Below are 27,203 nucleotides of genomic sequence, written 5' to 3'. Positions count from 1 at the left end.
TCACATGATTGCACTTTGGGCACTTGCTCCTTGGATATAATGGTTCATTTAATGGTTGATTAACCAGCCACACACAAAAAAAGTAAAGTCAGGTCTGGTCAAATGGTGACCCATTCAACAACCACAATTACTTGCAAATGTAATTCCAGACTCAGTTACGATAATAAATTGAGGGCTACCTGTATTAGGACTGTTACATGGAACAAAATAACCACCTTTGGCCACAGATGCTGGAAGGTAGAAGTGGCAGTTTTTCTATTACTCATGCGCCAACTACGGCCTTATCTGGACCTGGATGCCTTACGTACAGTCACCCATGCCCTTGTGACCTCTCGCCTAGACTACTGTAACGCTCTCTACATGGGGCTGCCCTTGAGATCCACTTGGAAGCTTCAACTGGTGCAAAGTGCAGCGGCACAGACACTTTTGGGAGCCTCCCGATACTCCCATATCACACCTCTCCTCCGTGCGCTGCACTGGCTTCCGGTTGCCTTCCGTGTGAAGTTCAAGGTGCTAACAATGACATACAAAGCCCTACATGGCATGGGTCCGGACTACCTAGGGGAGGACCTTCTGCCGATGTCAACACCCCACCGCCCTGTGCGCTCCCACAGAGAGGGCCTCCTCAGGGTGCCACCGCTCAAGGAATGTCGGCTTGTGGCGCCCAGGGGGAGGGCATTCTCAGTGGGTGCGCCAGCCCTCTGGAACTGCTTACCAACTGAAATCCGGATGGCCCCCGACCTCCGCACCTTCCGGCGCGACTTAAAGACTTACCTATTCCAGCAGTCCGGCCTGGCCTGATAGCTCTGATAGCTCTAATTTTGGGGTCCCAGTTTGTTTTGTTTTGATTATTGTTTTTCAATACTGTTTCATTCTGTTGCCTATCTTACTCTGTACACCGCCCAGAGTCCCTCGGGAGAAGGGTGGTTTATAAAAACAAATAAATAAATAAAATAAATAATATATAGTCATGTGAAAAAAGTATACCCTCTTGGAGTTCTATGATTTTATATATCAGAACATAGTAAAAATCCACTGGTACTTAGCAGTTCTTAAAAGTAGGTAAATACAAACTCAGATGAACAACGTATGACATATTACACCATATAATGCCTCCTTAAGGAACACCAGCTGCCTGCAATTAGTGCAGGTTCGCATCCCACCAGGCTCAAGGTTGACTCAGCCTTCCATCCTTCCGAGGTAGGTAAAATGAGGACCCAGATTGTTGGGGGCAATTAAGCTCTTTGTAGTAATGCCGCTTGTAGGGGGTGTGTGAAAGCCCTAATAAGCAGGCATATACATAGAATGAAGGCTACTGCTAAGCTTGTAAGCCACCCTGAGTCTTCGGAGAAGGGCGGGATATAAATGGAATTAATATATATATTATATTATATATATTATATATATATATATATATATATATATATATATATATATATATATATATATATATATATATATATATATATATATATAAATATATTAATATATATATTAATGTACCACAGGTGGTACCCGTATATATATATTTTTTTTACAAAAAGAAAGCCAAACTGGAAAAGCCATGTGTGAAACACTGAGTGCAACCTTACTGCTTCCATAGAAATGAAGAAACTATGTAGCAGCTACATGTTGCTAATCAAGTGCCCTTGATCAATTGATCATCAGCAAGTGCAAGTACGTCTATAACAGGGCTTTTCAACCAGTGGTACGGGTACCACCTGTGGTACATTGGCACCTGGCAGGTGGTACACGACCATCCTAGAAAAGTGGTGGTGGGGGAGGGAAATGAACTGAACCGGTGGCAGCACCGCACAAGCCTGAGCGAGAGATGGCTGGAGCTGCAAGGCTGTCAGGGCTCAGTGGAAGTGCCAGGATCAACGCTTCTTTGGGGCTGTCAGGGCTCAGTGGAAGCACCAGAATCAGCGCCAGGCTCCAGCTGGAGCTCGGCACTGATCCTGGCACTTCTGAGCCCAGAAGCTGAAATGTTGCAGCATCTCCAGGGTCTTGTGATTTACATTCAGATGCTTGGCAACTGATTCATATTTATGACGGTCACAGGGTCACAGGGTCATGTGAAGTGACCAAAACCACCTGCAACCACCCAACAGATGGGAGGAATAAAAACCAAACACCCCCCCCACTGCCAATCCTCAACAGAAATGCTCACAACAATGGAAACTTTGGACAGAAGGAAGAGCGCCACCAGGCGGGCAGGCAGGTTGTCTTGCTCGGTTGTGGTTTGGGGGGCACTTTTTTCAGTGCCATTGTAACTTTGAACAGTCACTAAGCAAACTGTTGTAAGTCGAGGAGTACCTGTACTTCATCACTTTTGGGGGGAGGGGTCATCAAGTTTTTGACACCTTGCTAGGCGACTGGTGGTACTCGGATGTTGCCATATCCTAAAAGTGGTACAATGGGTGAAAAGGTTGAAAAGCCCTGGTCTATAAAACCCAAAGTTTTAGGAGTTTGCTGATCTCCAGCATTGTGGTGTACACAATTCCAAATAACACAATTCCAAATAATAAAGACAGCAGCAATGATGTTAGAGAAGCAATTGTTGCTGCTTATCAATCTGGGAAGGGTTATAAGGCCATTTCCAAGCAATTTAAAGTCCATCATTCTACAGTGAGAAAGATTATTCACAAGTGGGAAACATTCAAGACAGTTGCCAATCCCAGGAGTGAATGTCCCAGCAAATTCACCCCAAGATCAAACTGTGCAAGGCTCAAAGAAACAGCAAAAAATTTACATCTGACTCTACAGGCCTGTGTTAGCATGTTAAATGTTGAAGTTCATGATAGTACAATTAGAAAAAGACTAAACAAGTATTGTTTGGAAGGGTTGCCAGGAGAAAGCCTCCTCTCTCTAAAAAGAACATGACAGCAGGGCTCAGTTTTGCAAAGCTGCATCTGAACAAATCACAAGACCTCTGGAACACTGAACAGATGAGACCAATGTGGTGATATAATAATGCACAATGCACAATGCCACGTTTGGCAAAAAACAAACACAACATATCAGCACAAACATCTCATACCAACTGTCAAGCCCAGTGGTGAAGGGTTGATGATTTGGATTTGTTTTGCAGTCACAAGATCTGGGCACCTCACCGTTATTGAGTCGACCATGAAATCCTCTGTATACCAAAGTATTCTAGAGTCAAATGTGAGGCCATCTGTCTGACAGCTAAAATTTGGCTGACATTGGGTCATGCAGCAGGACAATGATTCCAAGCACACCAGCAAATCTATAAGAAAATAGCCTAAAAAGAAAAGAATCAATGTGTTGCAATGGCTCAAAGTCCAGATCTCAACCTGATTGAAATGCTGTGATGGAACCTCAAGAGTTCTTTGCATAAACTGAAGCAATGTTGTAAAGAAGATTAGGCCAAAATTCCTCCACAAAGATATACAGAAAAAAATTACTTCAAGTTATTGCTGCTAAAATGTACTTAGCTTTTCACATATGCCCTCTTCATTTTGGCTTTCTTTTTGTTAAATAGATGACTTGGTGTAACATGTCATGTGTTGTTGTTCATCTGAAGTTATATTTAACTACTTTTAGATAAATGATTTTTACTGTATCCTGATATCTAAAACCGCAAAACTCAAAGAGGGTGTATTTTCAAGACTACAGCATTCACTACACAAATTATGAAAACACTTGATAAGGTTAACATACCAGTTAAAATCTGTTTACTAATATACAAAATTTTCCCATTAGTCTTTCAACTTACACATATATCAGAAACATAAATAAGGGACCATGGATTTAAATGTAAAAAGAGAATCATAGCCTTAAAAGTTATATATTTCAAACACGTGTGTAAATGGCCACTATGAAATAAAAATTTAATAAATAAAAAACATACAAATATGTCATGAGTGCCAAGTAGATTAATTTTCAGTGATGACTCCACGGTAAGATTCTAAGAAGTAAAATTACAGCTTGCTTTTACCGGTAAGCAGTATCTACCTCCTTTACAAATATTAATTGGGAAAATGCCCATTTTCACTTTTTGTCTCTCAATTTCTATAAAGCTTTCTATAGTGTTTTTTTAACAGGAAAAACGTATAAAATCAGGAGGAATATAAATTAAGCAACTTAAAAGTACAACCAGACTATTTTCATTACGTACGTTATGTTCCTGTCTAGAATAAGGGTATCAATTTTAATATGGAACTTCCCTCAAACTGCAGCAATATCCTGCTCACTCACTAAAGAATTTTTTAAGTGGGTGCTCTCTAAATCAGTGCTTTTCAACCTTTTCAGATTGTACCACTTTTAGGACATGACAATATTCGAGTACCATCAGTACTTAGCAGGGTGTCAAAAACTTGATGACCAAAACAAAAAAAAAAGGAAAAAAGTACCAGTTTTAATTTCAATGGTGGTTCCTTTGCTGAATCGCTTTCCCTTTGCACTGAGAAATGAATGACGAATTTATCCGTATTTATTAATATGCATCACTACCTTGGTGTTCAGGTGGCTGGTTGGCCCTTCTTACTCTGTCCCTCTTTCTCCTCACTGCATCCTGGGCTCTCCTTCCACAGCCTCTGCTCCTTCACTTGATCCCTCTGCTTGTCTCACAGAAGCCTCTCCTCTCTCCTCACTGCTCCTCACAGAAGCCTCTCTTCTCCCTCTCTCTTCCCATCTTTTTTTCTCTCCCTCTCCTGCCAAAACCTCCTTTTATATCCTCTCCTCTTTCCCCCCTTCCTCCTCTTCTCTTCCGGGTGTGCCACTCTCTGAGGCTCAGGGAGAGCTCCAGCGTTGGTCGCTACCCGTCTCACTCCCCCATGCTGTCACCCACTCCCTGGCTGGCCGTTGCACACAGCTCTGCTCAGCTGAATCTGTGCGCACCAGTCGTGGGGCCTCTGCCAAGCCCCAGCAGCTCTGAGCTTGGCCGACTCTCACCCCAAGGCCTGTCTGTTGCTCCTTGTGATAACAGAGGCTGCCAGAAGCGCCAATCAGCTGCAGCTGCACCAATCCAGGACCCTCAGCAGAGTCCCAGTAACACCACCAGTTGACTCTCTACCTGAAGACTGCGTGTGGCTGCCCGCCACCCCCCCCCCAGGCCACCAGAAGCACTGATCAGCTGGAGCCATATGAGCTGATCCTGGGCCCTCAGCAGAGCCCCAGCTGACTCTCCCAGGCCTGTGCAGCACTGCCGTCACTTCAGCTCATCCCCCAACTACACTTGTCTAGGTCACATACCACCTGCCAGGTGCCGAAGTACCACCAGTGGTGGTACTTCGGCACCTGGCAGGTGGTATGTGACCTAGACACGTACCACCGATTGAAAATCCCTGCTCTAAATCATCCAATGCCCTATTTGTATTTTACAATAACGCACCAAGGCTCATTGCAAGAGCATAACAGACGAGGAGAGAAAAAAGGGCAAAAACCAAGGATTGTTTTTAGACTAATGAAGATGAAAGATGAAACCTTTTCTAAAATCAGCAGAGGTATCATTTTTGCCTTTGAACAGATACTCATAACTGTCTATATCAAACACAGTTCAGACAAATAGCTGTAAAAAGAAGATACTAAATATGAATATTTAATGAATATAGGGTAGCTTACAGCAGCACAAGGTAGAAGTCACAGTAACCAAGCTACTTGAACATATGTATTTTAACAAATCATTTAATTTACAGTTTCAGTGGGGTTAAGGTACAAAGTATAACTTATATATTACCCAGTTTATGGCCATGTGTGACAGTTAATTCCTCCTGTTGACTTCCACTGATTTTCATACATCAACTTTAATAGTATTATAAATGCATGCAGTGTCTTCTAAAACGCCACTCTTACAAGGTTCTGTGTCAGTATCTGGAAAGTGACCTTTATGGGATGTGTATCCAATTTGCAGTGTTCTGTGTTTGAGCTTGCATATTCATTATATTCATCATAGTACTGAAAATTCAAGCCATCTGAAGTGAAGTTAGAATCAAACAATAAAATTTCTAAAAGCAAAATCATGTATATTCCATGCCAAAATACTCTCATTTATCATATAACCATGTGGAATTTCCTTTAGGAAGTCAACAATATCCTATTTTTATGTAATGTAATTTTGAAACAAAAACACTTTCAAGTACCTGTATTTCTATTTTTTTCAGAAAATACCTTAGACATACTTGATAACTGGAAGCTCTCAAAAAGTGGATTTAAACAAAGCTGATTGAAGTTCAATAATTCCTATCCATTTTTAATGGATTTTTATGTGTTGCAGCTAAGTTATTTTAATTTCTGTTTTTAACACTATATATAAGGAAGCAAGAATGAGCAGGTCTTTCTTAGAGATGATCAAATAGAAAAGGCCAATTCACAGATATAATTTCTGTGATGTAAGCATTATTGTAGCCATGTCAAACTTGTATTAGTAAAAATAAACATAACAGTTCACATCATTCCAACTAGATTTTTTGGACTTGAGTGTTATAGATCAATAATTGCTAGAAAAATATTCAGAAACGTATGTAAAGTTTAGAGCAAGGAAAAATAATTATCATAATCTAACAAAGAGAAAGCAGTAATAGAACTTGTATCTTTCCAGCATTTTTCACCTCACAATTACTGACAAGACTTGTGTACATATTTCTGCACCTGCACTTATAAAAGCAGATAAAATATTTAATGTGTAATTTACCATTTATTTTACCAGCATGGAGTACAGGATGAATATATCAAAGTAGTCAAGCAGTTATATATCAATGGTACCCCTGCAAAAATAGTACCCAGTTATCTGCTAATTAAAAAGAAATGGATTTGCAATTGTGAAGAGATATAACTTGATCTACCACAAAATACAAAGGGCTGCAAAAAATGTCTAATTCCAATAAGGTGTATAAGTTATTAAATAATGATCTCATTTAAAATATAAATGAAGCCATAAGTCTTTCTCACATGCAATATTATTCATTATTAAAGAAATATGTAAAAAGGCCATTGGTTTGCTTTGTTAATCATTGTAGAAAATGCCAATTCTCTGGCTCTGCTAGTTTAGCACTTAATGGTATTGAATTGAATTGTTACAAGTGATTTTAAATACTGTTAATTCCAATTCTCCGCTGATAAAGAATGAGACTCTGAATGTGGCAGTCTTCACTAAAGGGCAAGGAGCACAGTCTCTTGTACAATTATCCAGAGGAGCAGCAACCTCCACTACTCTGAGCTGCTGGCTCATCATCAATTATCTGTACTCCCCGTCTTGCAGCTCCTGATTGACTAGAACCATTGCCTCGTGCTCTCTCATCAACTTGCGCAGTTTCTATCATTCCTACAATACAAAAATATTGTATTAGATTGGAGAATTTCTAATCATTGAACGAAAAAGCAAATTGTATTTTATACAGATGTAACATATGCAAGTTTTGTAAAAGATTCTTTAAATACACATACTACTGATAAGTTAATTTATAAACAGAACCTAATTCTAAATACCCAATATTATCTGAAACCCATGTGTACTACTGAACAACTAAAATTAAAGACAAATTGTCTCCAAAGAATCAAATATGAATAGCAAAGATAATTATCAAAATCAATTTGAATATGTCACTGTTACAGAGAGCTTATCACTTTTCAGATTGTAACCATTCTATTTCAGTTATTACCATCCCAGATTATTCTACAGCAGCCCATTAGCTGACAGGTACTACCATTTTTCTGTATTCTTGAACTCTGATGCGCCTGATAAATCGCATGCACAGTATTAGTAATAAACAGTGGTCTTTAATTTTCCTGGCACATCTTCCTATATGGTTACTGCAAAATAAGAACAAACAACTGCAGGACCTATGATTATGACTTCAATCTAATCTGAATGCTGGATGGACTCCACCAAAAGGAATCTGGAAGGAGGAGGTTAGAAGGAAATCCTTTTCCTTCTAGTCCATAAACTGTATTATAATTTAAATATCAGCATTGTCAGCATCTCATCCTTGCCATTCTTTTGAAATGCTTGTTGTAACAAAGGCTACCTGTCAGTTATAATACTGTTAAGATGTAAACTATATATGCACATTCATCCAATTATTTAACAAGATTTAACTTCTGTAGAACTGTATTTTGATGCCCCCCACGTTACTGTCATATGTATTTTTTTCTGTCTTATTTTTATATATCAGGCATTAAGTTTAACCTTTCACTAGCAATAAGCAGAAACTGGATCACCTTCTTCTCATATGGAATTAAGAGGCTATATCTTAAAGAATATCCCACTTGCCAAGCACCAATTTAGCAAGTCAGGCTTATATTATTTATCTTTTAGCAGACCTGAAATTCCTGCCTCTCCATATATTATCCAACACATCAGGATGGATCTAGCAGCCAGGAATCAAAGTACATACTACTGGAAACATAGCTTCATGCTACAAATTATGAGCTTTAATAAGCAGTGCCATTTCTGATCTACAATTGTCTTTCTCACAATTACTGCTCAATCTATTATCCTCCTCATCCTGTATTACTGCAGAAAACAAAGACAAAAATAGGAAAATTATAAGACAAGAGTCTTATTTTCAGGGAAACATGGTAGCTCCCTCCATACATTGTTCTGGTCCAAAAAACTTAGCTACATTATTTTATAATTCTGTATGAAATACTTAGTAAGTCAAAATAGCATTACCAATGATATTAATTAATATACAGTACTCCAAAATCTTAACAATGCACATGCATTTTGCTGAAGATAGAAATATTCAACAGTTAAGCAAGGAACTATTTATCTATGTTCTTAAAATATTTTATATATGTCTGTGTGTATTTTAAGTTAAATAGTTTATAAGTGCTGTAGCTTGATTTTAAATAGTAATATCATTTTAACATTCAATGGCATCCCATTATATTTGAAAATATTCAGTTGCGTAATAACCACTGTTTGACGTCAGAATACTAATGTGGACAGGAGGTTCTGTACTATTGTGCTTAATTAAAATTATATAATTTTAATATGAAAAACTGCTGTTCTATATCACATGGTCATGTGATAATTTAGTATCTTATTGGGATAATGTATAGATAGGGAAAATTGTAAAATGTTAAGGATAAGTGTGATGTTGAACTATATACCAAGGCTTTGGAATCTGATTGATGATCAAGAATTATGGTTATATCAAGAATGGGAAATGGCTTGTTGTTGTTGTTAGCTGCAAAGTCGTGTCTGACCCATCGCGACCCTATGGACAACATTCCTCCAGGCCTTCCTGTCCTCTACCATCTTCTGGAGTCCATTTAAGCTCACGCCTACTGCTTCAGTGACTCCATCCAGCCACCTCATTCTCTGTCGTCCCCTTCTTCTCTTGCCCTCAACCTTTCCCAGCATTAGGCTCTTCTCCAGTGAGTCCTTCCTTCTCATTAGGTGGCCAAAGTATTTGAGTTTCAGCTTCAGGATCTGGCCTTCTAAAGAGCAGTCAGGGTTGATCTCTTCTAGGACTGACTGGTTTGATCGCCTTGCAGTCCAAGGGACTCGCAGGAGTCTTCTCCAGCACCATAGTTCAAAGGCCTCAATTCTTTGGCGCTCAGCCTTTCTTATGGTCCAGCTTTCACTGCCATACGTTGCAACTGGGAAGACCGAAGCCTTGACTATACACACTTTTGTTGACAGGGTGATGTCTCTGCTTTTTAGTGTGCTGTCTAGATTTCCCATGGCTTTCCTCCCAAGGAGCAAGCGTCTTTTAATTTCTTGGCTACAGTCCCCATCTGCAGTGATCTTGGAGCCCAGGAAAATAAATGGCTAAAAGTATCTTATTGGCTAACTGGAAATGTGGTATTATTCCAAAAGTTAAGGAATGGTTGTCAGAAATGTGTGATATGTCTGTTTGGAAAAGGCAATATTTTTTACTAACCAAAGGATGTAACAATATGTGTTTACTATGGCAGAGAATTTGTGATTTTATGATAATGTTTTGTAGTATATTTACAATAGTGCGTTTATTAGTAATGAGTGACTATTGTTAAGTATAAAATATAAGGGTTTTTTCATTCTTAGTTTGGCTGTTGTTTCTTTTCTATTTTTTTGGTTTCTATTAATTTTGTTCCTTAAGTTTAAAGATTGTTTTGTTAATTGTTTGTTAAGAATGTTAAATAAAAAAATTAGAAATTCATAATGCAAATTGTCGTACAGTTTAAATCTAGTGCAAATGAAATTGGCTATAAAATAATAGCTCATCATTCAGGAGTCATTAGCTTTCATAACAGAAACATCAATCCATATGTTAGACAAACCTACTTTTACACAAATCAAGAAAGAGTTCTTCTATTCCTTTGTTCTGTTTGGCAGATGTATGATAGTGTTTTGCTCCCACTGATTCTGCATATCTGCAAGAAAAAACTTATCTTGTGAATGAAAATTGCATACATTTTCTATGTTATAAGCAAATTATACAGACCGTGTAAATTTGAATACATCTAATGCAAAGCAAAAAACATACCATTGCCTTTTCTTCCCTGTAATATTGTAACTGAATCATAGATACATCTGGTCATTGATCATAGTAAAATATTTGGATCTGAATACAGACAATTTAAAATTAGCTAGGAAAATAACATTAAGTGACAGCAGAATTGAGGCAGAAAAGGTAGATTTTATGTTACACTAATTCCATAGACTGTTTTAATACTTCCTAATTTAAATGTGTATACAGGCAGTCCTAACTTAGCAACCATAATTGGGACTGGCAACTCATTGTTAAGCAAAGCAGTCACTAAATGAAAAATCACATGACCATGATTGGCCTTACAAGTTTACTTCACTTTCCACTCCTTTGCTTTACAGTGTCAGAAGGAGGAAAAGAAGGATAATGATGTTGTTGATGATGTTATCCATTCAGTTATGTCCAAACCTTGGCAATTCTGAGCCAGGTCTCCCTACATCTGCCAATCTTGCACCACTTCTTTGACTGGTGTCAGCTTTGATGGTGTCCAGCCATCCTGTTCTTTGGTGGATTGACTTCATTTTTACTGCTAACTGTTCCTAACATAAGTGAATTTCCCCACATGACATGGCCAAAATAAGCAAGATCACTTATTGTCCAAAGGATACAAGCAAACAGCCAGATAAGGCCAAACTGTGGGGAAAGCTTCCAGAACTCAACTCATGAAGAACCTGGACAAAAGGTACTTACAGCCTTTTCCTCCACTCTGGGATCCTTCTGAATAGTCACCCCAGAGCTTGGGTAATTAGCAGAACTGATGCTTGTATTTACATTCTTTGGTAAGGAAGGAACTATAAGACAGCAGGCACTCAATGGGGAATACACAGTGAAAGAAATATGCTTTCAGGCATGGGGCAACAGGTTACTGATTGTGTATGATGCACATGTGAAAGAGATTGTTGCAACTGCAATCGGTTGCTGTCCAAGCAGTTGCTAAATGAAGATTACCTGTATGCTCTATATAAGTGATGGCATCTTCAATGTAGTATTGAAATTAACAGTCAAAAACTTACGATTCTGCTTCTTGAATAGACACATGTCTTTCCTTCTCCAAATCTATCTTGTTACCTGTCAAGAATTCAGATTTCCTTAATATCCAAAATAAATCAGAAAGATACAATCTACTCAACATCAACAATTTCTTTCTAACTGGCTTCTAGTCTTCATTGTTTCTAGGCACGAGCAGTATTTACTTTTCTACATCTATATCCATTCAGGTATCCAGAATTAATTATCAAAGTTAACTTCACATTGTCAAGACTATGAATTAAGCAGCAAGAATACAGAGCAACACGCTCAGACATTTTTTGTAATTCTTTACCATGAAAATATTAAATCGCATGATAGAATCCTACTCCATCCTGAAATCTTTGTGTAATTTACTTGTGTAATTACACAGAAAGCTGTGGTTATTTCAAACAGATAAGTTGCAGCTAAACATAATTGGAGATCCCAAAGCATTTCCCAAAATGGCAAGTAATTTGTATAGTTCTGATCTTGTTTCTAAACACTTTCAATCCTGTTTCTAAAGCAGTTTTATACTAACTTGTTCACAAAGACTATATTGTCTAGAACTACATGGGCTCTAATAAGGATTAAAACACATTCAGAAATTTCTCAAGAAAACTTTCTCACATTCTTGCTACTGGCATTCTGCTTTCTATTTTTTCCTTTTTACTTTTACAATCCTCAAATATTATTTTTCTTACTGAAGCCAACCAGTACCAAAATTAAAAGGGGTTTTAAAAAAGCAATTATAGGTTTTATGCAATCACCTAAATGCAAAATTCCACTAAAATTGAACAAGATTTCTTAGTCATTTAATAAGATGTAAAAACCCAATCTTACCAACTATGCATAGGCAAATTTCATTTCCCAACATTTTTCTTAATTCCTTTACCCAGTTTTTTACCTATGAAAGTGACAAGAAAATGTATTTCAATATTATAATTTTTAAGTTTTTTAAAAAGTTATTTTAAAATTTTCTAATCAGAAATCCCAGTCTCTTTTCATTGTCTTCACAGAAACTGCAATCCTGAAGCTACTTTCTTGGAAGCAAATCCTACTGAATTTAATTTAAGGGAACTTACTTCTGGATTGTACATTAAAAAAATGCTTTTAGATCAATTATCAACACATAGGCCTACTCTATATATAAAATGGGATTTCCTTTGCACTTTTTCTCCAATGCAACCTTCAACACTGCATTCAGAATCATGCAGTGAAATCCAGGAGCACTATTTCACTAGTTAATAGTATTCCTCCAGGGTATAAGCCCATTTAGATACCACTTTTTATTCAACCCAAGCCCACAGTATAATAAGGTAAGTTTATCCACCAGGTTATTTCTAAAATATAAGACTGAACTTTAATTTTTTTTAAAAAAAATGTACTTGCTGTGTGCTTATTTGTTACAGGGAAATGGTATAGTTACCTTTTGAAAAGAATCTTCATCTGTTATATCATACACTAAAATAGCTCCATTAGAGTCTCTGTAATAAATAGGGCCTAGTGCATGAAACCTTTCTTGTCCAGCTGTGTCCTGTATGATACAAAAATACTGATCTCATTTAATCTATTCAAACAGTAATTTTTTTGGCTAAGTAAAGTTTGATATTTAAATGCAGTATCATAGCAACATGATTATACCACTTACCCATATTGCAAGGTTTACTCTTTTTCCTCCAATATTTAGCTTCTTCGTTAGAAAAGATGCCTGCAAGTGGAAAAACACTCATAAAATTAATACCCAGATTTCCCCAATTCATACGAATAATGTTTCAATGACTTTTGTAAATATAAAAACAAAACACGCACCTGAGGTCCTTTTAACTAATATATGAAAATATGACTAATATATGCTTTGCAAGAATAAAAAAAATGGTTTTGAATGGTGTTAAAATAGTTACCTATATTTTCCTCTTAATTGATAAGATTTATCAATTCCTTCAATTTATTTCAATATTATAGTTTTGACTAATGACTTTTTATTTCTTTTCTTCGCTTTGCACAATGTTATTTATATGAAAGGCCATTGCTGAAATGAAGGTCTGGGGTGAACAATATTAATAAGTAGGCAATTAAATTTTCTATTATTTTTTTTGCAAAACTATTGATTAGTCCAGAGAAACATTTCAAGACATTTCAACACTCTATGAGTTATTGTCTGTGATGCATGTAATGGTGTTGCAAACTCTATTTTGTACCTCTTATTTTGGATAACGGAAAAGAAATAAAGGCTAGTGAATAAAACCTTTCTTTCACTGAAGAACAGGACTGTGCTGCATATTGGACTCAAACTCCAAAAGATACCTTGAAGTCTGAAGAAACAAGTGAAACACTACCTGCAGCACCTTAAAGCATCTCACCCTTTTCTAATATTGCACAATTGCACAATTGCCTTCAAGCTCCCAGTCTCACAAAAAGATGCAGTTGCTTTAAGGTGTTGCTCCAAAATAACATTTTGGAGATCATATCTAAAGTTCTGCACATCCCAAATGGGCAGATGCTTCTTTATATTTTCATTCCCACTGTAAACTCGACCATATTATTTTTGGTTCTTTTATTGTTACATTGTGTTTTACCTGGTTTGATATACTACCTTGAGTCAGCTGACGATCTAAGTAAATTTTTATATTCAGCAAAATATATAGTTTAACGCATTAATGTATACGAAATACACGTTTATGCAGTAATAAAGCAAACTTTAAATAAACTGTTAATATTTTAGAACTGGAAAATGTTTCATTAGTTTAACAGTCTGAACCAGATTTTGTAAGATATAAAAACTGGCTGCCTAATTAAATCCAATTTAATCAGACAATAGTCTGATTTGGGACAAAGTGTTAAGATACTAAGGTTCATATCATTTCAGAAAGGGGCATGAAGATATTTCCTCAACGAAGAGACCTCACTGCCTTTCCCAACAATGATGTCAAACCAAAAATAAAATGAATGGCAGATAACATGTAACACTGTAAGTTAAGACTGTTTGAAAAACATTTAATTATGAGATCTACCAACCTCCTGTTCTCTTTTCTTGCTTTAACACCAGAAGACAAATGCTTGCAACCCAGCATTGGTCTGAGATATTTAAATGAATAAAGATGTACTTGTTATCTGTTTTCAGTTTATAATAAAGCAACTCAGAGAAATCTGTTGTAATATGTTCTAGATGGCACTTCAAAGAATGTAAAATGACATAGTAAATCTAAGAAATGAACTTTGTTTCAATCACCAGTACATTGAATCTTATCAAAGCGGTCCTTTTATTTATTTAGTCTCAATTTACATTAAGCATATTATAGGTAGTCCTCAGTTTATAATCACAAATGAGCCCAAAATTTCTATTGCTAAGTGAAACAGTTAAGTGAATTTTGCCCTATTTTGCAATCTTTCTTGCCACAGTTGTTAAGTGAATCACTGCAGTTGTTAAGTTAGTAACACTGCTGCTAGGCGAATCTGGCTTCCCCATTGACTTTGCTGGTCAGAAAGTCGCAAAAGCTGATCACAACCATCATGAACATGAACCAGTTGCCAAATATCTGAATTCTAATCATGTGACCATAGGGATGCTGCAAGAGTTGTAAGTGTGAAAAACAGTCATTTGTACAGTGCCATTGCAACTTTGAAGTCATTAAATGAACTGTTGTAAGTTGAGCACTATTTGCATAACAAATTTCATAGTTAATGAATCACTGTATGAAACAATTTAGATTTTCAGAATTGTAGAATACTGCATTTCAGATTATACTGCAGTAGTTTTTAAAAAAAAAACAATATAATCGACTACATAACTTGTCTTATAGGAAGGAGTGTTGCAATAAAACTGGTGTGGAATGGAAACTAAGAATTATGTAAGTCTCCTGGGACTTCTCTGAGAAAGAGCAGGATGTTAAAGAGTTGAATAACAACAAATGTAATCTTCAGAGGAAGCTACAATTAGCAATTGTGAACTGACAATTTTGAAAAAAGTCCTTAACTATCATATCCAGCATGGATTGCCTTCCAGTACCTAATTCTTAGTTGCAGACTGCTAGTTTGCAATGCTTCCCATTATAGTGGTCATTTGCAAGAGAAAACAATCTTAACATCAAAGTGCACAAAGTTTCTATTCGCTGAACTAATAGTGATAAAATCCCAAGAATCCACCTAACAAGTCTAGCAGATTTGTCTAAATCTTGTATTAAAAAAGTACTGATATTCTATATATACTAGTAAAAAATAAAATAAACCTGTGATTTATCAATGAACAGTGTAATGGGAATAGCGTTTTTCTGTAGACAAAAATAATTAATTGGCTTGCAAAGATGGAATCTATTCTCTCTTGCATGTTTGTTTTGCAAAGCAAAAAGATAAGCAATGCTGTATTGCAATTCATAAACTCAGTATAATTATCCTAAATGCCATCTTAAACAGACATTTAGACAGAACACAAAATTTTGGTATGGAAGAAGTCTATTACTTTGAAGAATCACATGGACCCTAATAGCTTCAAGTTTACTTATGGAAGTGATAAGTGGTACTTCAGCTTCCTTTAAACAGTGGTCTTATTGGTATCCTTGGAGAGACATCATTACAAATATATCCTTCTGTAATCTGAATTATTCAGTGTCTATTTCAGCTCTGCATGTGACTAAACACTGGATCTGACAACATATTCCATCACCATTCTCTAAAGAGTATGTGCAAAGCAAATGAACTGTACCAACAAGGGTTTCAAATTACTGAACCATTCAAGATTTTACTATACGTAAATCAACATATTAACCAATTTGTAAAGACATCAGCTGAAAGTAAATAAACTTTTTTTAAAAAAAGAGTCTTGTTAAGGTCAGACAAGGAATAATACAGGGTATGAGAATTATTTTTATCCAGAACATCTGATGGTCATCTGAAATTCTTGAAAGAAAAAATTATAATAAAACAAGCTGCCTAGAGATTTCTGCAATTACCACAACGTTTTATTATTTCCTGCTATTGCACTGAATACTGTATTTCTGCCCAGCAAGAAGGCCGCACAGTCACTTCCTTTTACTTCTATTCTCAATAACATTGAGTGGGCTTCGGTTCAGGCATTGCAATACGTTAAAATACCCAACGTGTTCAAATTCCCGAGAAACAGCAAACCCAGTTTACTACAGCCTTTCTAAACTAGAACAGATGGTACCTTTTTGTTTTTTGTTTTTCAGCTCTTCTACGGTACTACCTCTTTTGTGTTTCCAGGTTGTCTGACACAAAATCATTTTTATTTATCCCCAATAAAAGGTGGAATTGATAAAAACATTAATGGCTACTTTTCTAAAGAGTGCGCGGTCCGGGCTGGAAACTTCGAAGAGCTTCACTCTCTCGCTGTTCAAGTTAGGTTGGGGGGGGGGGAGAAACCAGCTCGGGGGTCCAACCGCGCCCCCTCCTCAAAAGGACCCAGTGCGATAGGTGAAACAAGCCCATCTTAAGAAGGAAGCCGAATTTCAGCCCTGCCGGAGCCGGCCTCCTGCTGCCTCCCGGGCCTACCTGCAGAGTGGTGATATGCTTGTCATTGAACTTGTTCTCACAGTAACGCAGTACTAGAGAAGTCTTTCCCACGCAGCCTTCCCCGAGCAGGACCACCTTGAAGGAGAAACTTCGCCCGCCAGCAGCAGCGGCGGCGGCGGCGGCAGCAGCGCCGCCGCCGCCACCTCCCGCGCCAGAAGCGGCCGCTGCCGTCGCCATCCGCAGCCAAGTGACCGCCGCTCCCGCGGCCTCACATCGGCAAACCGCCGGACCCCGCTCCGCTTTGATACGGGGCGCTGAGCAGAGTCTAGGATAACCGTAAAAGGGGAGCGGGGGAGGAAAAAAAAAAGGAGAGGAGGCCGCGCGGAGGAAGACTGCGAGGGGGAAGCAAAGCAGAGAAGGAGAGACGAAAGGTGGGGGGGAGGGAGGAAAGAGAGAGAAAGAGAGAGGGGTGGCTGGGGAAAAAAAAACCCGAGTAACCCTCCTCCCGCACCGAGGCGTCTCGCTCAGCCTCCTTTCTAATGGCGTCTTCTTCTTCCTCCTACGTCATTCGACGGGTGGTCACGCGACACACCGTTGGCTGCTGATGTTTCGGCATCCCGAAGCGCCGCCCGAAAAACCAAGAGGAACAGATTGCCTAGAGCAGGGGTAGGCAACCTCGGCTCTTTTATGACTCGTGGACTTCAACTCCCAGAATTCCTGAGCCAGCCACGCTGAGGAGAAAGGGAGAGGTTTCCAAGCTGAGTCAGGCTGGCTCAGGAATTCTGGGAGTTGAAGTCCAGGAGTCATAAAAAAGCCGAGGTTGCCTACCCCTGGGCTAGGCCTAGGCCGCTTTATGACTCGTGGACTTCAATTCCCAGAATTCCTGAGCCAGCCACGCTGAGGGGAAAGGGAGAGGTTTCCAAGCTGAGCCAGGCCGGCTCAGGAATTCTGGGAGTTGAAGTCCACCAGTCATAAAAGAGCCGAGGTTTGCCTACCCCTGGCCTAGAGCCAGGGGTAGGCAACCTCGGCTCTTTTATGACTCATGGACTTCAAGTCCCAGAATTCCTGAGCCAGCCACGCTGAGGGGAAAGGGAGAGGTTTCCAAGCTGAGTCAGGCTGGCTCAGGAATTCTGGGAGTTGAAGTCCAGGAGTCATAAAAAAGCCGAGGTTGCCTACCCCTGGGCTAGGCCTAGGCCGCTTTATGACTCGTGGACTTCAATTCCCAGAATTCCTGAGCCAGCCACGCTGAGGGGAAAGGGAGAGGTTTCCAAGCTGAGCCAGGCCGGCTCAGGAATTCTGGGAGTTGAAGTCCACCAGTCATAAAAGAGCCGAGGTTGCCTACCCCTGGCCTAGAGCAAGGGGTAGGCAACCTCGGCTCTTTTATGACTCATGGACTTCAAGTCCCAGAATTCCTGAGCCAGCTTGGCTGGCTCAGGAATTCTGGGACTTGAAGTCCACGAGTCATAAAAGAGCCGAGGTTGCCTACCCCTGGCCTAGAGGAGTCCGGGCGGAGATGACGTTGGGTAACGTGAGATCTGTTAAGTGGACGCGATAGGGCCGCGGAGCCGATGTCAAGTTTCGTCTTTTTCTATGGGGCGGGCGCTGGGACTGCGGTAGTTGCTGAGTTTGCTATCGGCGGTAGAAGAGGCCAATTTGACAGTTGTTAAATTGGTCTTCTTAAGCAATGTTTCGTGCTCAGGGGTTCTAACGAGAAACAAGCGAAGCGGGGGGGGCGGGGTGGAAGGCCATGCTTTTGTATTCATACTTGGAAAGAAAGTCTGCAGGACTTTTGTTTCCATGACATTTCCTTCTGGTCTTGGTAAGCCTGCAGAGAATTTGCAAAGTTTGAGAAATACGTACTGTATCTTTTCGGTTTGCTGCAAAAAAAAAATTGCTGTAACTCCACGAAGAAGTTTTGGGTCTCTTCAAGGCTAATAAACGTAGTTAAATCAGATGGGGAAGTATGTAGTAATCCTACATACTATATGCGTGCGCATAGACTCGGGAGCAAGAGGGAAGCCCAAGGAAGTGAAACGGAAGAAATTAGTGCTGATTTATAAGCACCCACTTACAAACAGTTGCTGATAAGATGCAGATTACCTTCCTTTGATAGTTCATTTAGAGTTATAGGAATTAATACACCACACCTTGTAATTTGTTATGCTAGTGGCTGTTATCAAAATAGATACATCTGGTGGCAAGAAAGGTGACCACATATTTCCTGCTTAAAGATTTTCAAACAGTAATTCTAATCGTGCGATCATGTCTAAGATTATATCTGTTCCTAACGTACTGCTTCTACCAACCTGATGCAAACAACAAAAATGAAACAAATTTATCAAACGGAAAGTACTGGGAAAAACTTTTTCTAGGCTGCCATCTGTCAAAATTAAAAGCTTTTCTGATTGTCGACCTGATGCTGTTATCCTGTGAAGTCCAGCTGCCACTCTATTGCATGTAAAACTTGAACCTGCATATACCTTAGAATAATATGCAAATTAATTATTGTGGCTTATTCAGCAAACTTGCTTTGACGCAGTATCTTTGTATAAATGCATTATAGAGGTTGAGCTATGTAATTATTCAAAACTGGATATTTTTCCCAACTCTTGTTTTAAACATTTCTAGATCATTTTCTGTGTTTTCCAAACAGCCTGAAAAAAGCTTGTTAAAAACTGTATCAGTCCTTCACACATTTCCTAGTAGGATGAGAATTATAGTTACCTACATCTGATAGTGCCTACAAATTCTTGAGAAGTTCTTACATGAAAAAAGCTTTTTTTTAAGTTTTCATTTTGATTAGAATGTTTTAATTCAAGGATGGTTGCAAGATTTGTATACAACAAACACTGTCAGCCTTTTTCCAGTATTAGTTTTTTATTGGTTTATCAAAATATAAACTATAAAGAGAAATTCAAAAAAGTAGTAGAAAACTAGGAGGAGGGGGAGGGAAAGGAAAGGTGTCAAGAGGGAAAAGAAAAAGGCACCAACTTCTGACTCTTTTTTTGGTAATATATATTTTATTGATTATTTTAAACATAAATCACTTAATTGGTGTGTGTTGTCTGGGTTACATTTATAAAACAATCACTAACAACTGATTTCTATAATTCATAATCTACATAATGGTTTTAGTTGATTTCCTCTTTTCCCAAAATATCCTCTTTTGCAAACATTAAGTTAATACAATTCTTATTGTTTTGATCGATAAAAATTAAATACATATTTTTTCTCAATACTCCTAAAAATAATAATCACATCAATATATTTCTTTTCTATCCAATCATTCTGGTTGCCTTATCATAGATCCTGTTACAGTCCTTATTTTAATTTGTTTCTCCCAGCAAATTCTAGGTATTCTTACTGGTTAAGATTTTCTCAAAAAATAATTACATTTAAAAATTTAACTCTATTTTTCCATATGAACCATCTCACACATTTACATTTCTTAAGGGATAGATAAAACAGTGAAAAAAGGAGAGAAAGAGTAAAGAAACATAAAAAATAACATACTACTTAAAATATATATCCCTCCTAAGCTATTATATATTTATTTCAACTGGTACAGAATGCGGCCGCGAGAGTTGTCTTGGGAGTTTCCTGGTACTCCCATGTTACACCTTTGCTCCGTGAGCTGCATTGGTTACCAGTTGTCTTCCGGGTGAGGTTCAAGGTTCTAGTTATGGTCTTTAAGTCCCTACATGGCATGGGTCCGGAGTACCTTGGGGACCACCTGCTGCCGGCGTCAACTTGCCTCCGCCCTGTGCGTTCCCACAGAGAGGGCCTCCTCAGGGTGCCTCCGGTCAGAGAATGTCGGCTGGCGGCCCCCAGGGGGAGGGCCTTCTCTGTGGGCGCTCCAGCTTTATGGAACCAGCTGCCGGTCGAGCTCCGGACGGCACCGGACCTTCGCTCCTTCCGACGCGGTCTGAAGACCCACTTATTCGAACAAGCTGGCCTGGCCTGATGGGGGGATTTTAGGGTTCTTAATGGGTTTTTATACTGTATTGTTTTACTGGGCGATTATTTAATTCTCTTTTTAATTTTTGTATTTGCTATTTATATGTGCCCTGTTCACCGCTCTGAGTCCCTCGGGAGAAGGGCGGTATATAAATTTAATAAATAATAATAATAATAATTTCCTAAATTTCTTATTCATTTAACCATAATTAAAAATATATTTAATCTTTAAACATTCCATTTAATACATCTAGTCATCTAGTCCTTTAAGTCTTATTCAAAACATTTTTATCCATTATAATTTTCTTAAATTCAATCACATTTAAATATCTAAAACATTTCCTTTAAGTCATTTCAACTTTTTTATATTACTCATATCAACAAAGAGAACAAAAAAGGGGAAAAAAGCATACAATATTATTTAGGGAATTCATCCCTCTTAGAATGACATACAGTTGCAAGAAAAAGTATGTGAACCCTTTGGGATTACGTGGAGTTTTGCATGAATTGGCCATAAAATGCGCTCTAAACGTCATGTAAGTCACAACAATAGAAAAACACAGTCTGCTTAAAATAATACTACACAAACATTAGCTGTTGTCATGTTTTAATTGAACATAAGATGGAAACATTCACAGTGCAGGGTGGAAAAAGTATGTGAACCCCTAGCTTAATGACTTCTCCAAGAGCTAATTGGAGCCAGGAGTGAGCCAACCTTGACTCCAATCAGTGTGATGATATTGGATGTGTTGCTGACAGCTGTCATGCGCTTTAAAAACACACACCTGTTTTGGGTTTACTGGTCTCAAGAAGCACTGTCTGATGTGAACCATGCCTCGCAGAAAAGAGCTCTCAGAAGACCTACGATCAACAATTGTTGACTTGCATGAAGCTGGAAATCGTTACAAAAGTATCTCCAAAAGCCTTGATGTTCATGTGTCCACGGTAAGACAGACTGTCTACAAATGGAGAAATTTTAGCACTGTTGCTACTCTCCCTAGGCATGGTCGTCCTGTAAAAATGACTGCAACAGCACAGCGCATAATGCTTAATGAGATAAAGAAGAATCCTAGAGTGTCAGCTAAAGACCTACAGAAATCTCTGGCACATGCTAACATTTTTGTTGACACATCTACAATAAGGAAAACATTAAACAAGAATGGAGTACATGGGAGGACACCACCGAGGAAGCCATTGCTGTTCAAAAAATATATTGCAGCACGTTTGAAGTTTGCAAAAGAGTACCTGGATGTTTCACAGCACTACTGGCAAAATATACTGTGGACGGATGAAACCAAAATTGAGTTGTTTGGGAAAAACACACAACACTATGTGTGGAGAAAAAAAGGCACAGCACACCAACATCAAAACCTCATCCCCACTGTAAAACATGGCGGGGGAGCATCATGGTTTGGGGCTGCTTTGCTGCCTCAGGGCCTGGACGGATTGTTGTCATTGATGGGAAAATGAATTCCAGAGTTTATCAGGACATTTTGCAGGAAAACATACGACCATCTGTCCGCCAACTGAAGCTCCGCAGAGGATGGGTGATGCAACAGGACAATGACCCAAAGCATACAAGTAATTCAACAAAACAATGGCTTCAACAGAACAGAATACGCCTTCTGGAGTGGCCCAGTCAGAGTCCTGACCTCAACCCGATTGAAATGCTGTGGCATGACCTTAAGAGAGCGATTCACACCAGACGTACCAAGAATATTGCTACACTGAAACAGTTTTGTGAAGAGGAGTGGTCCAAAATTACTCCAGATTGTTGTGCAGGTCTGATCTGCAACTACAGGAAATGTTTGGTTGAGGTTATTGCTGCCAAAGGAGGGTCAACCAGTTATTAAGTCCAAAGGTTCACATACTTTTTCCACCCTGCACTGTGAATGTTTCCATCTTATGTTCAATTAAAACATGACAACAGCTAGTGTTTGTGTAGTATTATTTTAAGCAGACTGTGTTTTTCTATTGTTGTGACTTACATGATGTTTAGAGCGCATTTTATGGCCAATTCATGCAAAACTCCACATAATCCCAAAGGGTTCACATACTTTTTCTTGCAACTGTATATATTCCAAAACCTTTCTATTTCTTTAACCATATTCAAACAATTTTTTCTTTTTTAAGTATTCTCTCTGGTAAGTCCCATCATCTATTTTCTTGGTTTCCACTTTAGCCTTTTTCCTTTGCCCAGTATCTTTCTTAATCAAGGTATTTTGCTGAATCAAAAAGTTTTTCCATATGTTCAGAAATGTTACTGTAGATATAAAAAGTAAATCAGGTGACGTGTTTTTGTATGGGGCTTCTGTCTTTCCATGTTTGTTGAAAATGTTTTTCTTATTCTTTCTCTACGCTTCTCTTATCATTTCCTTTCTCTCCGATGTTCCTGACATCTCTACAGTCCATTTTATCCAGTCTGTTTTCTTGTCCTCAGATTTATTTTGTTGTCTTAAGGGATAAGTTGTTTTTTTCCAATTTTTGTGATTTTTCCCCATTAGGATTAAATCATGTTTCTTTGTTTTGTTAAGTTCCATCTTTAAGTCTCTATTCTAAATTCTATATCCATTTATCTGTTTTATCTGCTCCTTCTCTGTTGTTGTTTTCTGGAAAAATTTTTGTTGTAGAGTTAACTTGAAAATAGATTGATTTATATTTTCAAAGTTATTTTGGATTTCTTTGTGGTTTAAAGTCATTGTTGTTTGAATTAGTTGCAGTATACTATATATCTCCTCCTGTGAAGTATTTATGTTTTCTTGATATGTTCTTTCTACATGTCTCTGATCCATGATGGCCAAGAATTTGAGTTTTTCTCTTCCTTTCTTTTCTCTGCAAATATCTTTAGAGTCCCAATTAAATAGATATTTGTAATCCAAATAGTTCAAAAAAGATTTTTTTTTCTGAAATTTATAATTCTCTTTGTCTACAGCCCAGATTATTGTCTTTTTTTGTCACAGCTGTTCTTTGTTGTTAAAGCTTTTAAGGTCACAAACACAGATTAGCTTTTCCCAGGTTTTGCCAAGTCTCCTATTAAAGTCATAGCTGTCATAGTCTTCATCCAACACTAGGTGTCAGCAACTATTTGTTTTTCAAATTCCAAAATGAACAATTATCTTTAGAATGAGAGTCTTAACCATTCAAACAATTTTAGATTTATCCAGAATTAAGTTTTAAATTTCAGGTTTTATATTTATTTACTTCCATATGTTTAGATCCTCTATAAAAAGATTAATTCGCTGCTTCCGTTAGTATAAGGGTAGGGCATAAATCCCCCTCCTTCCCTTTCAGAGGTATTTTGCTCCTTGGGGAATCTTTTCCAGGAAATTAAATGTAGAATAGAAAAGAAAAGATCAAATTCTTCACCCAGTTTCAAACAGGCTGTTCACAGTTGTGCTGGTTAGTGCCTTTGGACTTCGGTTGCTAGTAGCTTGAGCTGGTCAATGCAATATGGCCAGCCTTTCTCCTGTCAGGTTAGAAGGCTTTCCCCAAGTCGAACGGAATGGCCACTGCCTTTCCAGAATCGCTGGAGCACCCTTCTTTTTTCATCACCTCTGTGGGGCAGCTTAGAGCCATTTAGGGTTCCCTGGCAGGGAGAAATTACCCACAGGGGTGCGGAGAATCTGCAAGCCCGCAACTGCTCGCTCCTGTGGAAAACCAGAAGTTCATCTTCTGACTCTCTTTAGCATAGTAGAAGATAACATTACAACCGCAACTTTTTACTTCTACAATTTGTACAAGCCATTTTTATAACAATAAACCTAATTAGCAAAAACAAAATCAAAGTTTCATTTTTTTTCACTGCAAGCATAAAATCCAGAAGCAATTTCAAAATAGAAACAAGGCTAAATATGCTCTCTTCTTTGGATAAAAGAATCAGTTTGACCATCTCTGCTTCTCTTTGCTTTGGGGAATAATATATACTTCTATTAACTCATTAATCTTTATCATAATTCATATTAAGAGAATCAATTCTCTATTATTTCAATTTTTTAACCCTAAAGGAAGAAAAAACTTTTTGTAGTTTGGATATTTTACTAACTTTAAGTAATACTCAAGTATTATATATGGGGAAGTGGGGAAAACCCTCTTCATTTTAAATCCAGAATCCAAAACACAAAACTACATTAGAGTTTTTATCCAATTATAAATATCACACCAATATAAGTCCAATTAACTCCAATTTGTACATGAGTTCAAATTTCTCGAGTTTATCCTCATGGAGGATCTTTTTCTTCTCTTATTTTCAAATTTAATCATTAGTATTTTACAAACTTTGGGAGTTATTTAGCATTACATAAAAAGACATGCATTTACAAACTCATTTTATATATACAAAGCAATCTTAAAGCTTTCTTTCAATACATATATCAAAAATCCATCCTATTTAAATCATTAAATTTAAGTCACTCCCTACAGCTTGTCTTCATAGAATGAAATCTTTTTCTTCTCAGGGGTGTCTATCAAGTCTCTTCTTTAAGAAATTCTCAGCCTTATTTATGTCCGTGAAAAAAAATGTCCCTAGTTTGTTCTATTAGACATTGTAGATTAACCTGGAGCAAATGCTCGTAGAATAGTTTCCTTCTCTAAGATGTCTATCATATCTTTTTTTCTCAAAGAGTTTTTGACCTTATTGGTATCCATGAGGGAAAAATCCCAAACTTGACCTCTTAAAAGTTGTGAGTTTACTTAACACTCCTGTTTCAGTTGCACTGGGAGGGTTATATTCAAACCATCATTATAATAAAAACTGGTGTCAGATTTATATTTCAAAGGTACAGTTAGGTTATTTGCACTGTCCATCATTTGTGGAGTTGACACAGTGGGTTGACAATTTTCTACAGTGGGTTGATAATGTTCTTTTTTAATATCCTCTGTATAATTAGTACCTTTGGACCCTAAGTGATTTATGGTATAAATGATTTTCTGTATAGACTTTTCAGAAATTTTCTTGTGACAGATTCCAGCTCAGAGTTAAACATCTTCATAGCTCCCTCTAGTGGTCAAAAATGTTATTTATTTCTTTATTCCTTTTTCTAGCCAATCAGTTCATGAAAATCAGAAAATTTCAACCACAACAACACAATATGGGGCTGCAGATTATTCTAAAAATAGTAAATTAAGACCACAATTGTTATCCTTATATTTCTGAAGAGAAAGTACTCTACGCTTCCTTATTTTAGCTGCCTCCAGCAACCCTGTTCCTTGTCTTTTAACAATAAAGGAGTCTCAAAAATGGCGCATAGCTTCAAAAAAGAGTGATAAGCTCTAACTAAATAGAGCCTCTTTTAGCTAATAAAGATAATAGTCTTATAAATTGATTAAGAAATGAAGGGCACGGCTTATTGTCCATTTGAAAAATAAATTCCGAAACCCCGTCAGCCTTGATGCTTACCTTTCTAGTACATTTCATGCTGTTACATAGATTAATTTGCATACATTTTAAAAATATGTACATTTATCTATTTGCACCTGTTTCTTTAACATGAAATTTATGATCCAGCTAGGATGACAAAGGCTCCATTTTTAGGAGTGACCATTAAATAATGTAATTAGATACAACATGAAGGTACTATAAGTCAAGTTGGTTTATATCTTTACCTTTGCCTTCAGTTATGGCCATGTAACTTTGAAAAGCATTTTTATATATTTCTGATGCTGCACATAGTGAAATAAGCTGAATATGGTAGATATGGTAGTCCATTCTACTGTGATTTCCCCTTGTTTTAATTGTGTTGGTTGAATAAACAATAATGGCTTTTCACATGATGCAGTGGTAAACATGGCTTCAATGTGATAATAATGAAGTTTAAATTGTACACGTCTTTATTTATTTTTTCCAAATGGGAAATACAGCTTTTATAAAAGCATTGGAAAACTAGGAACTCCAAATAAGAGATCAAAAGCAAACCAAAGGGCAGTTATCAAAAGTGAGTTGGCTACAACATAGTTTTAAATTATTCATAGATTTCAAACTAAGTCTTGTTCAAGATTACTTTAGAAGATTTAGGGTGGCTAATTGTTTAATCCAGTGTGCTTTGAAAGAAGTCTTTGAAGAAAAAGGGAGAAATGTTTTTAAGGTAAAAAGTTCTAATTTCAGACAAATTGCTACAGGCATTTTTTATAGAAAGAATACTTATGACAAGAACTCATGACGCTGGATAATATCAGTCCATTTTAATTTTCTGATCATGGTAAATCAAGGCTTCATCACAGGATAGCAGCTACCCAGCCTTGAATGATCTTGAAAATCAAGTCAGACTAGTTAGTACTTGAATGAAAGATTTAATTCGAATTCCCAAAGCTGTAGGCTAGATTGAATGTCAGCAA

General features: G+C 37.7%; 1 protein-coding gene across 2 annotated transcripts; it reads right to left on the bottom strand.

Annotated features, from left to right (window-relative positions):
- Positions 1-5,547: 5,547 nt before the first annotated feature.
- Positions 5,548-17,486, bottom strand: RAB21 (RAB21, member RAS oncogene family). 2 transcript variants are annotated; one of them, XR_014492887.1, is made up of 8 exons: positions 16,956-17,486; positions 13,099-13,158; positions 12,877-12,984; positions 12,291-12,354; positions 11,456-11,510; positions 10,238-10,326; positions 6,656-7,285; positions 5,548-5,919 (listed from the first exon to the last, which is right to left on the bottom strand). XR_014492887.1 is itself a non-coding variant. In XM_083365951.1 (7 exons), the coding sequence occupies exons 1-7, from the start codon at positions 17,151-17,153 to the stop codon at positions 7,146-7,148; spliced, it is 714 nt and encodes a 237-aa protein (XP_083222077.1). In that variant the 5' UTR covers positions 17,154-17,486; the 3' UTR covers positions 5,548-7,145. The 2 variants fall into 2 exon arrangements, 1 of the variants encoding a protein (XP_083222077.1); XM_083365951.1 differs by having other exon boundaries at positions 5,548-7,285.
- Positions 17,487-27,203: the final 9,717 nt, after the last annotated feature.

This window comes from Vipera ursinii (genome assembly GCF_947247035.1).
Source record: "Vipera ursinii genome assembly, chromosome: 6".
Lineage (NCBI taxonomy): Eukaryota > Metazoa > Chordata > Lepidosauria > Squamata > Viperidae > Vipera > Vipera ursinii.
Note: the sequence above shows the minus strand (reverse complement) of the source record. Positions and strands in the feature narration are given on the sequence as shown.

What these genes read in the sequence shown, in the direction of transcription:
- RAB21 (XM_083365951.1), bottom strand. Translation starts at nt 17,153, where the DNA reads ATGGCGACGGCAGCGGCCGCTTCTGGCGCGGGAGGTGGCGGCGGCGGC. An exon ending in GAGTAAACCTTGCAATATGG is followed by an intron (nt 12,985 to 13,098) that starts GTAAGTGGTATA and finishes TGTATCATACAG; the next exon opens with GACACAGCTGGACAAGAAAG. An exon ending in TCTATTCAAGAAGCAGAATC is followed by an intron (nt 10,327 to 11,455) that starts GTAAGTTTTTGA and finishes TTTTTCTTGCAG; the next exon opens with ATATGCAGAATCAGTGGGAG.